Genomic DNA, 18,148 nt, shown 5'->3' on the forward strand with positions numbered 1-18,148 from the left:
TAGTGATTCGCCATTATTTTACAAGATAATATAATCTGGTGAGAGATTTGCCAAATATATATATATATATATATATATATATATATATATATATATATATATATATATATATATATATATATATATATATATATACATATTATATTATTAATAAAATTGCCTTCCATTTTTCCTATGTATTATGGGGATTCGCCTGTTTATTATACATATAAATTTAGGGAGGTTCTTAAAATTTTCCTTGTTTACAATGAAAGATCTGTTCAAGTCATAACTTCATAACGAAATGACAACATATCACATAGCGGAGATTTATAACACAACTCATTACAGTAATTACAATGATCATTCTGCTTAAGAAAACTCATATGCCGTCATAACATCATGATAACATAACCACATGATAGCAAAACAACATTACACCCATACCACATAGTGGAGCTTTATAACGTAGCTCGTTACAATATTTACATCCATACACAGATGTTCATATAACAACATCATCAAAATATATATACCAAAACATATGCCAAATCATATACCAAGCAAATATCAATCATACACTAATCATCATATAGCATATATCAAAACATCATAAGGCATATATCAAAACATCATATAGCATGTATCAACCAACAAAAAGCATATATCAACCATCATAAAGCATATATCAATCACCATAAAGCATATACTAAACCAACATAGACAAAATATTAAACCATCATAAAGCAACTACCAAACCACGATAAGAAACCACCAAACCACCATATCAAGCTGCTAATTCTTGTAGTTGATTTCCACTACCTAACCGGGCATGTTCATGATTCCTGTACCACAAACATAGGTTCCATTAGTTTTAAAATAAATTAAAATAAATTCACATCATACCTCATTGGTAGCTCGTCAATACAGTACATTTGCAATCATGTTCGCTTCCTGTCATAACAAGTCAAACCAGCATATTTGACCAAGTCAACATGCATAAAAATATCACATCATAGCTCAAACATAACCATCAAAATCATAAATGATATGTAACCATCATAAATCAAAATCATAGATCACATGTAATCATCATGGGCCAAAATCATAAATCACATGCATACTAAAACCGAAATACAATACCGATAGTTATCCTTCCCCAATCCTTACTTCTACCTTGATTCTTTCTGTAACACATTGGATTGGTTGCCACACTCGACAAACATCCAGTGCCTTCTCCTCAACCATGTGCACATACGCATAGTGTGCATCAAACACATACAACCACATATGACATGCAACACATGCATCTACACCTAACTTACAACACATACACCTACACCCAGTGTACGAAACAACTCAACACATATGCCTACATCTTGTGTATAACACAATACATGCACCTATACCTGATATGAAATACCACCCAATGCATGTACCTACACAGAGTACTACACAACGTGTACACACGCCACAATACCATGACTACATGATGCATAATACCACATGCCCATAACACAACATCAACGATATGCACACAATACCACACGTACACCAGTACCATATGTACAACATGTACATAGTACCACTTATACACTGCACCACCTGCACAACATGTTCACAACATCACATGTACACGGCGCCACCTGCACAATGTGTACACAATGCCACATGTACACTACACCACTGTACAATGTGTACACAATACCACATGTACACAGTACCACACGCATGATGTGTACGCGACACCATATGTACATAGCATCACATGCACGACATGTACACAACACCGCATGCTCATAGCACCCTATGTACAACATGTACACGACACCACATGCTCACAACACCACTTATATAATCATGCACACAACACCATATGTACAACATGCACGCAACACCAAATATACATAGCACTACATATCCAACATGTACATAGCATCATCCATACACAACACTGCATATCCAACATGCACAGAGCACCATATGCACACACATCACATATACATCATGAAGACAATACAATATGTATACAACACCCCATATGCAATATTCACACAACCCTATTTGTACCATCATGTACATAACATTGCATAAATAACATGTACACATGCTATGTATACACAACACCACAAGTGCACACATCATATATGCAACATGTGCAACATATACAACATATGCATTAAAGTAGTACCACTCATCCAGAACCACACTGACTCTACCAAGAAACCCTGCTTCCGGTATCTCATCCATGTTTATCCTAGCATGCCACAGACCACATTGGTTTCACTTTGTTGATGTATTCTTCAACATTACATGTTATAACATAGACATAAGCATAATACAAGTATACAATATCAAATAATATCCACATGATATTGACCTCGTATATTTTTCGTGACTATTCTTCCTAATTGATTCCTCGTAAGACCAAGAACCTCTTCATGTTGTTCTCATACATAAGCAATCATTCATTCACAAGAATGATCCCTGAAAACCCTGTCAGACAGTAACATAGATACATGGATACATACATGCATCTATAAACATTAGCATAAAATAATCATGATCATGTCATACAACAACATACATACATGCATACATGTATACATATATAAACTTCAACATAATCATGATCATAAAATAATTATCAGATAACATAAGGTCTAGGTTAAGAGAACTTCCTTATTTATGCACAGGAATTGAGAGAAAATTTTCCCAACATAGCCAAAGCATATGACACCTCTTATCCATTTACTTTACCTTTTTTGGTTACATTTCTTGTGTCTGCGCTGCAATTGTCCATTTACCACAATGGACCCAACCAATCCAACCAACTATCATAGTCTTACCTTCCGCTACGCTTACTCATACACTGAGCTCCATCCATGTCTTACATTACTTATTGAGTACCACATAGCTCTCCCTGAGCTCCATTAACTTTCCTCTTTCCCAACCAATTCCCAAGACTCAAAACATAAAAGGCAAGACAAGAAACAAACAAGAAGAAGACCATAAAAACCAATAACAACATGACTCCGCAAACGAAGTTGTATGGTCATACACTAGACATAAGCAAAGCCACAAATCAAGCTCAACAATTCATAAAAGACCAAAAGAACAAGACTAACAACAAACACCATGATTCAATCCCCATTGTTCCAAAGGAAATCTCAACTCGAGCCTTCTTTAAGATTTCATGGCAACCTCTCTTGTGATGAAACTCCCTGCATCATGCTCACACATGTCAAACACATGTTCCAAATATCAAGAAAATCATATCAATTTGAAATCAACTTTTACAAACAATAATGTCATAATCCATAGTCAACTCATAGTAATTAGTCATAATATTACAACTATCACCTAATATACTCAAGTACATATCAATTGTCTCAACACATATATTTAGTACAATCATCTTAAAACAAGATCATTTGAACACATGCTCATATTATGCAATTCATCAAACATTCATACTATATTAAATAAATAAACTAGATGACATAATCAACTTTCAAATACCAAATATATGACATAAGAAAACTCATACCTTAATGTACATCAGGGGAGGCTATCTTGTCTACACAATAAAGCTAGGTTAGCATGATACAACTTTACAACATATCAACTCAAGCATAAATCATGATATCTCTAATAGTAACTAACTAACATGTTCACGTCATACACTCATAAGCATTTGTTGTTCATGCATAACAATCACATATGTATGATCAATCTAGATTAGTACGACACCATATCACAAATATGTCGGCTCATACCTGAATATTGCAACCATAACCATCTGCATAGGCCAAACCAAGTTAACACAATACATATAACATGAATATCTTCAATGCAATGAACATAACTATCACACATATGACCAATCCAAATTATAACATCAATATCTCAATGAAATGACTCTAATCATCAATTTAATAGCATATAACAACAATAAGCTATATATCATACTCATAAACAACATACAACATAATCATCATGTTATCTAATATAAAACAACAATAGCAATGCATACAACTACATGTTACTATCATTCTTGACTATCTGACACATGTGCATATAACTACACTAATCAACCAACATCTATCATGAATGTAACCATAACATCAAAAGACATGTACATAAACCTAATGTATATAAACCTAATGCATAAAAAAATCCCTAACTTACATACCTACATGCCGAACATACAATACCTATATGATGATCTTCTCTTACCCCAAAGTTCAATGCTGCAACCTCATTATAATGATCTACACCTCTTGCTCTATCTCAACCGACATATTAGCTTCATAACATCCAATAGCACTATGATGACCTAAATTGAATATAATGACTTCACAAGGCATGCTTGACCTACTATTCAAACTATAACCAAGACCATACATGCATAACAACTGCATATACACACATAAAAAATGAGTACCAAACCATATACACATCATTCCAGCTAGAGTCCAGTCATCAATGAATGACCATATCAACTACACAAACCATGACCTCATGCATGACAACAACCATTACTCCATTGTACACATTGCCACATGCAACCAATAGTATGCATAAGCAATGCCAAATCAACTACACCTACGCATAAACGCATGTAGTCGAACATAAGCGATCAATTCTTGTAATCAACCTACAAGACTGATACATGTAATTAAAATATTAAAAAATGTAACCTAACATACAAGGATGTAAGTAGGTATCATGAAATCAACATGTAAGCAACATATAATTCATACACAGTGAGTCACATATTCAAAAAATCAAGACATAGTGTCTATTAATTTGAAATCATCATTCACCAATACTAACAACCTATAAGCATACCCCCTTACTAGCCATGGTCCACACTAAGGTAGAATGAGGAAGCTACTATAATGGCCCGATCTCCAATGCCTAATTATGGAAATGGGATCTCCAAAGCTCTATTAAATTTAACAATACTTGAAAAGAAATTGATTTTTATTTCTCCTACATTTGTAAGAGATTAAGTCAAAACATTGCACTTATTCCACTTGTAACATAATAACTAAAAACATGCCACTTTTCCATTTCCATCTATGTAAACTTTGAAAGGGGAACTATAAACTCAAAACGGGAACTCTCGTCAAAAAACCTCGAAAAAACATCAAAAACAGTGCTAAAAACGAAAAGTGCGTATACTAGAATGATGATTTTATTTTTTAGGGGTCAATTTTGAACATGTTTTAAAAATGGCAGTGACTACGAAATTTACTATGAAATTTTTGTGCAAAATATAGCTTCAAAACGAAAAAGTGATGATACTGGAACGATGATTTTTTTTTAGGGTCAATTTTCAAACTTTTAAAAAAATGCTAGTAAAACCAAATTTTTATGTGCCAAACAAAGTTGTTTATGAGGAAAAAAACACATTAATGTTTTTGGTAGAATATCATTTTTCTTTCCTAAGTATAAATTCAACATGTTCTCAACCATAACATCAACATCAACGGTGCTATGTTTTTTTTGTTTCAATCCCACCATCTACTTCATGAGTAACATATTTCAATCTCTTCATGTCAAACACCATCCATTGAATTAATGGTCGGATCAATAATCCAAATCTATTGCACGTGACAAGCTCCTACAATCTCTTATATAGAATCTACTTTATATATCAATGTTGTGTCATGAGCTTTCAATTTGGCTATTCATTTCACGTTTACTGGTCTCTAAGTGAATTTACCAATTATTAACAATTACCAATTATTAACAAGTGATATAGAGGTAATTACATACTATAATTGGCTCAATTAAACTAGTCAACAATTAATACTAATATGTACAATAGTTTAAATTCAATTTAACAATTAAAAATTCTTACAATGATAAAACTAGTTTTTTATGTCTGCAAAAATTCAATTCAACAAATATACTATTTGTAGAAAATAAATCTATTACTAGGGCTACAATGTTGTTATATAAATTTACTACAACTATTTTTTATGAAATAATTGCAAGGGCTATTGAAAGAAACAAGGTATAACCACTGGGAAGAAAATAAGGTACATCTAATAAAATACAGTGTGAATATGTTTTATAAAATACAATATAGTGGTTAAACAAGGTATAACCCTTAGATTTATGCATGTAAAATGTTATATGATGGCAAAACAAAAGTTTTGGAGAATGTAATTTTCTTGAAGATATAGTATTTTGTTTAAACACCATCATATTGCTAACCTCCCTCTCAGCAAAAGCTTCACTAAAATCTGCAATGGAAATCTGACTGAGACACACCGCTAGGTTGCTTTTCCGATTTCCCTTTTGGAGTTATCCCATGAAAAAGCTAATTAACCCCCATATATATGTAAAAAAAGTATAATTTTAAAAAAAATATTTAACCCATTTTAAATGATATTTTAGAAGATAGAAAAGTATTAGAAAAAGAAAAACGCAGTCACACTTCACAGGTTTACAATGGTATCAATCTTAACATCTCAGGTTTGAATGCAACTTTTGTCTTCAATGCAAAATGTCGAGCATATCACTTCTTTTCTTTTCCTATTTGCTGCCCTGACTGAGTATTCTCTATCCATTGTTAAAAAGCAAGCCACTATTTTCATCTATAAATTCAACGCAGAAATCAGAGATAACCACCCAAATTACATATATCCTCCATCCAGATGGACGGTGACGGTGATAAGAAGAAGCTTCATTTTCTGCTCTTCCCATGGTTGGCGCAGGAACAGACGCTTTACAAGCCAATTGACATATCTATAGACTATCCATAGAAGTAACTCAATCCAGGATATAGAGTATACGCCTATAGACAAGAATACATATAAATAATAATAACAGTCTCAACATATAACATTATCGGCATTTAAAATGGTGATAATAGTGATTCTCAGAATCGCCAGATGGTGGGCGATTCTGAGAATCGCCCAGCCACCGCCCTGCCACCACCCGGGTGGTGGCTAAGCGATTCTAAGAATTGCGCCACCACCCGACAATTCTGAGAATCACTATTATCACCGAAAATAGACTTTGCAAGCCTTTCTTTCACTTGGATACTTTGGTGAATTACCATCCAAGAGTCGTCAATTTTATATGGAGATTTGACCGAGTAAACCCTTTCTAACGTGTTAAGCTAATTAGCTTCAATGCATCTGACCGCATCTCTCATTTAACAATGGAAGGAGTAAGGATCTAACAGGAAGGGCTTGAAACTGTTTGCCAGTTAAAAGGGTCAATACGAAGTTGTGATGTTCATAGCACCAAGACTTGACCAGAGGTAGGATGTTTACAGAACCTGAAAATCTTTGGGCTCTTGAATTTCAATGGCATTAATTTAATTTGTTCATTTTTTGGTGATTTCCACTTAGAACAATGCGACAGAACCTGAAGAATTATTATAATGATATTCAATATATATTGTTTCAAGGTTTGTGTTGCACTCCCTGTGCACACATAAAGCACAAACTCACTGTCTTCTCAACATTTAGATTAACAGTAATCATCACTGTAATAATATTAGGAATCAAAGCCGACCCTCTTATCATCTTAAGAGGGACAATTATCATTACAGTAATATTTTTGTTTATTATATTGTGATTTTGCCATATGCTGGTGAAAGTTTACTTCAATTAGCCCAGGGTTAATTCTCAATGCACGTTGGTTGGGATCTTCCTAAAAATCCCTGAAATGGCATGCCCCAAGAATGATATTTCTGTTAATTCCAGCTTCGATCGGCCCAACAAACCCAATAAATAACTAACACCAAGGTGGAAGCCCTCGCCCCCCTAATAACATGATTCTGAATTGCACCCAGTATTTCTTAAAAAACCCAGGGCATCGGAGGCTCTACATATATTCACATAAACCACTGATCACCGAGAATCATGTTGAATATACTCAAATAAGTTCCTGCTTCCAGCCCGCATGGTCCATGATCCCTTTGATTCGTATGAAATGTCAAAGAAATGATCACTTCGTTTGGTCCATATTTTCCAAGGCGTCCACTGATTTTGGTGAGGAACTCCTTTGGATAGTTTAAATCGTACTGCACACATGCATGCACAGGGCAGCAAAACTAGTAATCAGTAGAAATACTTATTTTCAGTGTTTTTATGTATTGGAAGGTTTAACTTATACAATTCATGTGATTGAGTATGATGCTCTCATCATTAACCCTTTTGGGGTTATCTCACAGCTTACTCACAAAGCGAACCATTAGATTTTTTAATTGAAAGTATCAATAACACAAATTTACAACTGAATTACAATCAAGGGCATAAAACACTACTTACCATACGATTCGGTTGTCCTGTACGAATCCGAGACCATGCGGAAGGGCCTTGATATATTTATCCTTGACACTTGCATCCCCTTCCAGAGCATAATGCAGTTGAATTGAAGTTAACCAATTATTTCCATTTGTGGTGGTGATAATCCTTCTGATTCCTGAATATGTCCCATCATTCCAATAAGACCCCCCACGGCTGCCGTGTCGTTGAGAGCAGTGAAATTTCTGTGATATAGAAAATGTTGGATTTGATTTAATAACAAAACAAAATTCCCAGAAAGAGCAACGGATAGTTTCAACCACAAATACTAAAATCAAAGCCCTCGCCCCCCTAATAACATGATTCTGAATTGCACCCAGTATTTCTTAAAAAACCCAGGGCATCGGAGGCTCTACATATATTCATATAAACCACTGATCACCGAGAATCATGTTGAATATACTCAAATAATAGAGTCCATTGTTTATGATTGAAAGTAATGTTAATTTACCGAGGTTTCAAATGCTTTACAGTAATATTCATGAACAAACGCTTTACAAGCCAATTGACATATCTATAGACTATCCATAGAAGTAACTCAATCCAGGATATAGAGTATACGCCTACAGACAAGAATACATATAAATAATAATAACAGTCTCAACATATAACATTATCAGCATTTAAAATGGTGATAATAGTGATTCTCAGAATCGCCCCACCACCTGGCGATTCTGAGAATCGCCCCAAACAATTATATTAAAAATTGTTATCTTTGGTACTAAATTTATCTTTATTTGTTTCTTTTAAAACAAATATATTAACAAATCAAAACAGAAAGCATCATAGTCTATATAGACTAACAACTACATTAAATAAGGTTTGTCAAAATCTTACCCAGTGGTGTCCTCTTTGATGCAAAGATCTTGCTACCATTTTTAACTAGTGATCATAATGGGTAAGTCTTGGTTTTCACAATTTATCTTCACCAATTTCTAGTTTCATTTATGAAGTTATTAATCATTAAAGTATGGATAAATGCAACAATAAGAGGAGAGGATATTAACAACCTTTCAATTTTTTTTATAAAAACATCCCGAAAGATAATATCAATAAATGGAATTATATATATATAAGATTGTGATAATGAAATATTTAGTTAATTTAAATAAAAATGAAAAACAAGATTAAATTAGATGAGATTTTTAAATAAAAATTAAAAATTGAGTTTAATTATATTAAAAATGTTATCTTTGGTACTAAATTTATTTTTATTTTTTTCTTTTAAAACAAATATATTAACAAATCAAAACTAAAAGCATCATAGTCTATATAGACTAACAACTACATTAAATAAGGTTTGTCAAAATCTTACCCGGTGGTGTCCTCTTTGATGCAAAGATCTTGCTACCATTTTTAACTAGTGATCATAATGGGTAAGTCTTGGTTTTCACAATTTATCTTCACCAATTTCTAGTTTCATTTATGAAGTTATTAATCACTAAAGTATGGATAAATGCAACAATAAGAGGAAAGGATATTAACAACCTTTCAATTTTTTTTATAAAAACATCCCAAAAGATAATATCAATAAATGGAATTACATATTAAATTGTATTGGTTGAATGACTGGTGTTCTAAATCCCTGTATAAGGGATATGTGTAGGTATTATGATTATTTATGCCTCTATCTCAAACATATTTTGTCTAGCCTTTAGCTACATATGATATGATTTCACTCCAAGAGATGACACTTTTGGGTGGAAAAAATGATTGCTCAATTGAGCCCTTTTTAAGCACTCGATCGAGCTATTTGAGCACTTAAATAATGTAACCCGATGTTATTTAGGAGCTTGATTTAGCCATGTCTTTGCGGCAGTCAAATGAAGGAGATTGGGTTTTGGATTTATTTTCTAGCTCAGGTAAGTTTTATTATATGGAATTGAATTTCAATATGGTATTTATTAATTTATATGTCATTGTACTAATTTACTTCATTATTTCTTTTGTGCTTGATAATTAGGTACAACACTAGCATGTTGCCTTCAAAAAGGAAGACATTGCATTGCAATTGAAAACGATCCAATACAGTGCAATTTCATTCAACAAAGAATTAATGCTCTTCAATTTCTTCCAGATGCAATGCAAGAAATTGAGTTGAAGAAAGGGGACTTTAGTGAATGACGTCTGGCAAAAAAGGCAAAGGAACCCCAACGTCACCATTACATGGAATGTTTGGAAAGACATACATTGGGAGATTCACAGACATCAAAGATCCATTAGAAGAGGAAAATGAGCAAAAGGAAGCAGAAAATATTTTGGAAGAAGAAAATAATGAAACTCTAGAGGACGAAGAGTTTGGATTACGTGACATTGTTGATTAAATTTAAGTTATGCTTAGAAATCAAGCTTTGCAATGTTTTGACTTTGACATTTTATGAGAAGAGTAAACACTCAATTAAAGTTGTTATACGTTCAATATTTGTAATATGTGATTTTCGCATTAATTTTTAAGTTAATCATTATTTTTTGAAAAAAAAAGGTGATTATTATTATTTTTTTTACATGAAATTCATAAAAAAAACTATTATTTAACCCTTTTTAGTTAAAATTTTCATATAAAATTTTTGATTTTGACATATCAATTCTAGCAAAAAATTATCAAAACGTGTAGTTTTTTAGTTATATTTATGTTAAAAATGGTTATTTTTATGTCCATTGTTAAAAAATATTGTTTTTTAGAAACAATTATTTCATGTAGATTGAAAAATTAATTAAGGATGTATAAATATGTAGAATATTGAAAATTCAAAATATCGACCTTCTAATTTAAAAATGCAAAACAATAAAAACCTCACTACAAAAAAAATAAAATAAAAATAAAAAACAAGAAAATGTGAAGAAAATGACCACTTCAAAAATTATTAAATTTACAAAATAATTATTTACATTTCATACATTAGAAAATTTAAAGTCAAAAAATAGGTCTTTTAAAAGAAGGGTCTGATGTAGAATACCCACTTTTTTAAATCAGCATGAAAATCACTACCATTCTAAAACGTAATGTACATAAAAAAATTAAAATGACAAAAACTATGCTCTAAAAAAACATGTGTGTTCTGCATCACCCCTTTTCAAAATCAGGTCACTTTTTTGCTATCTCTACGAAATGGGCAACAATATCAGTTCCTGTTTCAAAGTTTAGATTGATTTCCTTACATGCAACTTTTCAAATTATTTGCATACAACCTTTCAAATTCTCTACATGCAACTCTTCAAATTATTTGCATGAAAATAGACATAAATTAGCTACATCCATATTATCATACTACAATACTATCCCATCCAAAAAAAAAAAACATTTTCTTCAAACAATTACCATACTTATACATTTTTCTTCAAACAGCTACTATACTATTACATTTGCATGTAAGAATTTCTTCAAACACTGTACATGCAAACTAATATAGAAAAATATTTGCATACAAGTAAGAATATATCAACTACAACAATACTATTACACATCAATACTATCCCCAACCAAAAACAACATACTCATTGGGGCATTTTATCAAACAGTTTGTATGGAATTAATCATTAAACCATTTAAATATTTCATCAAACACTTTGCATGCAAACTAATATAGTGAATGATTTAATGCATATATCCTAAACTGTAGTAGTATAAGTTATGGAAACTGAACCATATGATCAGTGGAATTATCCCTCACTATGGTTCAAGTTTTAGTAATTGAGATTTTATAGATGAAAAATTATAACAAAAATACCAACACAATCCTATTTCGTGCACAATTCTAGGAGTATCCAGAAAGCTCGATTTACACTAGTCATATCTCCTAAAATATAGCAAATAAATGTTTGAAATTTTTATCACAATATAATTGGGACTTCCTCTCATTGTGGAAAACATTTCAACACCTGAGAGTGCCCAAAATAAAAGTTATAACAAAAATTTCAGCGTGACCTGTTTGAGACCTGATTTTAGGAGCATTCAAAAGGCTCAACTCCCTCTACTCATATATCCTAAAATATTGCGACCCAATATTTGAAATTGCTACCACATAATCATTGATATTTCCCCTCAATATGGACGATTTTTCAACTTCTGAAAGCCTACAGAAGAAAAGTTATTGCAGAAATTCCAACATGACCTGTTTAAAGGTGCATTCAGGAAGGTCATCTTCCTTAGATCATAGTTCCTAAAGTATTGTGAACTAATATCTAAAATTTTTACCACATTATCAGTGGGATTTATCTTCAGTATGGACAAATTTTCGAATTCTAATATTCCATAGAAGAAAAGTTATAACAGATATGATACAAAGGTCTAAAATTTAACCTTTGTTCTTCATTTTACATATGATGGACCCCATCCAATCCAAGTGTTTGAACCATACTCTAATACCACTCTGTAACGACCTCCATGGTAAATGTGCATATAAACCAACATAATAGTCGGAATAGAAATACAATAAACATATCAGCCATCAAAATCCATATATACATCTGTACATTTGCACATGAAAATCAAGGGAATGAATTTTTTTCATTAATAAATGCAATGAACCAACCAGAGATAGGACTACCACATTCCCCCCGACCATAGATTTGTTGAGCCAAGTCTCTCTTCAGCCAATACCCCCGTGCCATATTCCAAGCATGAATGTGGGATCTCATAGAACACATCAATCAAAACTCATCTAGGGCTTCCAGAGGCCACCCACCTCAACCCATCAAACAGTGATTCCACCTCACAGTCGGACAACACCAAAAACCATTATCAGATTGGTCTCCATCCAAGCTTTCCAGGGCTTCCAAAGCGTTTGTCCAACCAAGTCTTCCAGAACTTGTAACTCAACCTACATCTTATACACGACTTCTAGAGCGTTTGTCCAACCAAGGCTTCCAGGACTAGTAACTCAACCCACCAAAGGTTTCCAGAGCGTTTGTCCAATCAGAGCTTCTAGGACTAGTAACTGAACCCGCCAAAGGCTTCCAGAGCGTTTGTCCAACCAGGGCTTCTAGGACTAGTAACTTAACCCAAGCTGTTACAGGGCTTCCAAAGCGTTTGTTCAACCAGGACTTCCAGGACTAGTAACTCAACCCAAGCTATGGAAAAATGAGAACCAACCAAAACAAAGCAATGAAAGTAAACCCACAATCACCTTGGTTATCCAAGAAATAGCAAGGCTAGGAAATCCACTGTCAATCTAGGCAATCCTCCATGCCAACGATAAATCAAAATGAAGAAACCACATGCATGTCCCATGCATGCCAAAACTAGTGAATACATCATACACACAACTCGGTACCTGCAAGAAAATCTGATGTAGTTGCTGATGTCGATGCCTTCTTGTGCTTTCTTATTCTTCCTTTGCCTTCTTGCTCCAAGAATCCAAGTATGCCACACCCTCCAAGAGTGTTCCAAAAAAACTTTAAGTCTCCAAGAGTATGAGAGAGAGAGAAAATAATGAGAGAGCTCCAAAGCTAAACTGACCAAGTCTTGTCCATTGATCCTCAGAAGCCTTTTTATTAATGAGGCCTCTATTTTCTTCATTTTCTATTATTTTCCTTCATTTTCCTCCTCACAAGCAACACGTGACTTTTCACTTCATTTTTCTCCTAATTTCTATTATTTTCCTTCATTTTCCTCCTCACATGCAACATGCGACAATTCACCTTCTTTTTCTCCTAATTTCCATTATTTTTATAAATAAATGTGCCAAAATACATTTTTGCCTCTTTAATGCCTTAGACATTGCCTTTACCAATTTCCTTAGCAATAAACAACCAAATAAACACCTCTTAGGATGTCCTGCCCACCATTCAGCTTGGAATACATGTCCCATCATCTATGGTATTTATATATTTTTACATGGAATTTTCACTGAGGGTTGTTACATATTACTTCATATTTAATAAAAATTAGTAAATATCATTTTTTTTCATGAAAATTTTAAGAATCATGATGAGCCTTGACTTAACCATCCTTCCAATAAAACATAATAAAACATAATAATTCATTAGTGATTGTGTGAGTTGGATGCAAACAGAGACATTCTCTAAATTTGGGAAGAAACAATAACTAAAAATATGAGAGTAAGATTCTATTTTATTTAAAGGCTTCCTTTACATTAAAAGACTATATGATAATATAGCATGTATGCTAACACTCACCTATTCAGGTGATCTTTAATATGATTAGTTATAAATAGTTGTGAAACAAGGGTTAAAGACTATATAATAATATAACATATATGTTAACCCTCGCCTATTCTCGTGATCTTTAATATGATTAGTTATAAATGGTTGTTTATTTCACACGCAGAGATCTATGTGTAAAAATCCAAAAGTGCCCCTTCTTTATTTAAAAAATAAAATCTTTCTCATGATATAAAAATGATTTAAAAAATAAAATCTTTCTCATGATATAAAAATGATTTAAAAAATAGAATCTTTCTCATAATATAAAAATGATTCTCATACTATTGTCATACTCCCTTTAATGATACATAAAAAAAAATGCAGACAAAACTTTCTTAGCAATGTCATAAAAAAATGTAGTAATCTTTTTTCGTCAACCCATCCAACAGCGAATATCCTCAAACAAGTGCAGTGATCTTTTTGTCTCCCATCCACCAAAGAATGGCTATAAAAGATAAAATGTCATGTCTCAATCTGTGTTCTTGGCAACCGGCCCTCCTTTCCCACTATTGCAATAGATAGTTTGAAGGATTTTTTTGGTCCAGGCAAAAAAGCATAATTGTCAGACTGCGGCGTTATTTTCAGCCTTCAAATTCCAGGGATACCTTCTAGAAATATGGTTAGATTTCAACCATTGGGTCTCACGCCAAAACAATGCAAAGTAGGGGCATTAAGTCGAATTAAATTGTTTCTAAATGCACATCCTTACACCGGGAAATCCACATGACTCGGCTTTAATGTTTTTTTAAGAAGTCCACACCATGAACACCTACAAATGTGGTTGGGGGAATTGGGTGCACTCGCATTTTATGTATTCACATCTACTTAGCTCCGATCAGTTCTGAGTCTCGCGGGAGCTTGAGGGTTGTACAATGGCTGCACTTGCACCTCATCTTCTTCTCCTTCCTTCCCTCGGAATTGGTCCTCTCATTCCTTTCACAGAGCTCGCCAAAAGACTGGCTGCCCGACGATTTCTTGTCACATTTTTCGTATCGTCTGGTAATGCCCTCTCCATAGCAAGAAACAAGATCGCAGACGCAGCCAACATTCGCATTGTAGAGCTCCATCTTTCCCACCAGATAAAGCCAGAAGCCATTGACAGCAGAACTTATGCTTCAAGCAAGATTCCGCCTGCGCAAGTTGTTTTGAATGAGACGTTTCTTCAAGACGCATTCGAGAAACTGCTTTTGTCTGAGGAGGACGAAGATGGGTTTCGGCTCATGCATCCTCCTCCCCTCTGTATCGTTACAGACTTTCTTTTGAGCTGGACGGTAACCATGGCCGCCAAGCTCCGAATTCCGAGGGTTAATGTTGAGTGTTGTGCTCCCTATTACAGTAATCTCTTTCACGCCCTCTGGAGCAAACTGCCCCGCAACCTGGAACGGACCAACTCTGGCAGATACATCATCCCCCATGAGGCGAAGCTCACACTTCTCTCGCGCTCTCAGATGCCCTCCAACTTCCCCGATGCGGACGAAACCGACTGGACGTTCAAAATCTGGGGAGAATTATATGATTTGAACAAGCAAAGTTGGACGACCGTCATCAATACCTTCCATGAATTGGAAGGAGATGATGTGGATGAATTTCAGAGGCGTTATGCAGGCCCCGTCAGATGCATTGGTCCTTTGCAACCGAAGTCTTTTCTAAGTGGCCAATATCTCACCACGCCAAGTACGGCTCGACTGGCCGCAGCGGAGTTAGAGTTAGAGTGGTTGGATCATCAGTCCCCTGGCTCCGTAGTTTACGTCTCTTTTGGCAGCCAAAGTTCGATCTCTTCTTCCCAGATCATAGAAATGGCGTTGGGTTTAGAGGCAAGTGGGAACCCATTTCTTTGGGTGCTGAGAATCCAAGATTCTGGTGAGAAGAATCCCACCCTGGATGGCTTTTACAGGCGCACAGAGCATCGAGGCTGCATAGTAAGTGGATGGACAGATCAGCTAGCAATCCTTTCTCACCCTTCCGTGGGGGCCTTTATTAGTCATTGTGGTTGGAACTCTGCGCTTGAAGCCATCTCCACTGGCGTTCCTCTCATCTGTTGGCCATTAGTGGGAGACCAATACTTCAACGCGAGGCTTCTTGTGGACGAAGTGAAGGTTGGAATAGAGGTTGTGAGGCGTGAGGAGGATGAAATGGTTACAAGGGACGAAATAGAGAAATGTGTGAGGATTCTGATGGACAATGATCACAGTGGAGATGAAAGAGTAAAATCGTTGAAGGAAAACTGTAAAAAGCTCAAGGAATTGGCCATGAAAGCTGTATGACATTCTGTCACTGCAAGAAAAACCCAACTTCAAATTAAATCCATGCGCAGAAAATAACAGTAATAAAAAAGTTTAGGGGTAAGTTTACACCAGGTTTCATTGTGATTTGTGTGTATCTCATGTATTGCACTTTGTTTATGTAACCTAATAATTGTAATCTACTGAAAGGGAACATTCCGGTAAGGTGGTAACTTGTAAGGTTGGAATTTCAAAATGAGATGGTCCCGTTTAGACATTCCATCGGCTATTTTCGAGTTTTAAATCAAAATCTTCTAGATTGTTTAAAGTTTCTTTAAATCATATTTTTCCAACCAAGAAAATAGTTGCTACTTAACCTCTATTTCTTATGGGAAAAAAAATAATAAGGTTGCTACTTAATATCTTTTTTTTTTTTTGAAAAAAATGGGAGCAAAACATTTATTTCTTATAAAAAAAAAATTAGATTGCTACTTAACATCTATTTCTTATGAAAAGAAAATTTTTATAGTAGATGTTATTGTGATTGATATTAAAAAAAAAAATTATAATAATATATACAAATTTATTGTTATAAAAGAACATAAAATTGCCTTATAATCAACATATTTCAATGTACATTATTGCAAAGCACATTAATGTATATTAATTAATGTGCATTGATGTATAACAATGTATATTAACATACATTAATGTAAAGTAATAAATGCACATTAATGTATAGTAATATACACTACCACAACCACATTAAAAATATTAATGTAGTTGATATAGCCAAAGCCTTCATTTGTATTTACCAATGATAAATAAATAACAATAGAAATAACAATACAAAAAAAATATTGTTATTATCATTATAACTAATAATAATTATTTCATTATAATAAATATTGTATAATATTAAATATTTTTTTATTAATATTTAATATTAGATTATGTAATATAAATATGAACCAAGGAATATGAAGCTTCAAATTAATAAACCCTAGGGACTAATATTATAAAACCAAGGGAATATAAATCAAATGGCATAACACTTAAAAAACAAATGGAATATAAACCCAATTGTTCTCAGTATTGGTTAATATTAAAACCTCAAGGGATTATATAGCCAAGGGAATAATATTAATTGAATTATTAGTTAATACTAAAACCTCGAGGGATTATATATCCAAGGGAATAATATTAATTGAAGGGATTAATACTAAAAACAATTGGGTTTATATTCCCTTTCGTTTAAAATATCAATTTTTTGGGTTTATTAATCTAAGCATTCACATTCCCAAGTTTTAATACAGAAACCACAAAGGATTAAAAACCCAGTGTAATAATATTAACCCAAAGGATAATAAACCCAATGGATTAATACTAAAAACCCAATGAACTATAAACCCAAGGGAGTAATTTAAACCCCATGGATGAGTATTA

At 33.6% G+C, this 18,148-nt stretch overlaps 1 protein-coding gene across 1 annotated transcript; it reads left to right on the plus strand.

Annotated features, from left to right (window-relative positions):
- The first annotated feature begins 15,352 nt into the window (after positions 1-15,352).
- On the plus strand, positions 15,353-16,744 carry LOC149220925 (UDP-glycosyltransferase 73E1-like). The gene has a single exon (XM_089387251.1). The coding sequence runs from the start codon at positions 15,353-15,355 to the stop codon at positions 16,742-16,744; it is 1,392 nt and encodes a 463-aa protein (XP_089243377.1).
- The last annotated feature ends 1,404 nt before the right edge of the window (positions 16,745-18,148 follow it).

This window comes from Pinus tabuliformis, chromosome Q (assembly GCF_031772625.1).
Source record: "Pinus tabuliformis cultivar Carrire ecotype Pingquan chromosome Q, CPIR1, whole genome shotgun sequence".
NCBI lineage: Eukaryota > Viridiplantae > Streptophyta > Pinopsida > Pinales > Pinaceae > Pinus > Pinus tabuliformis.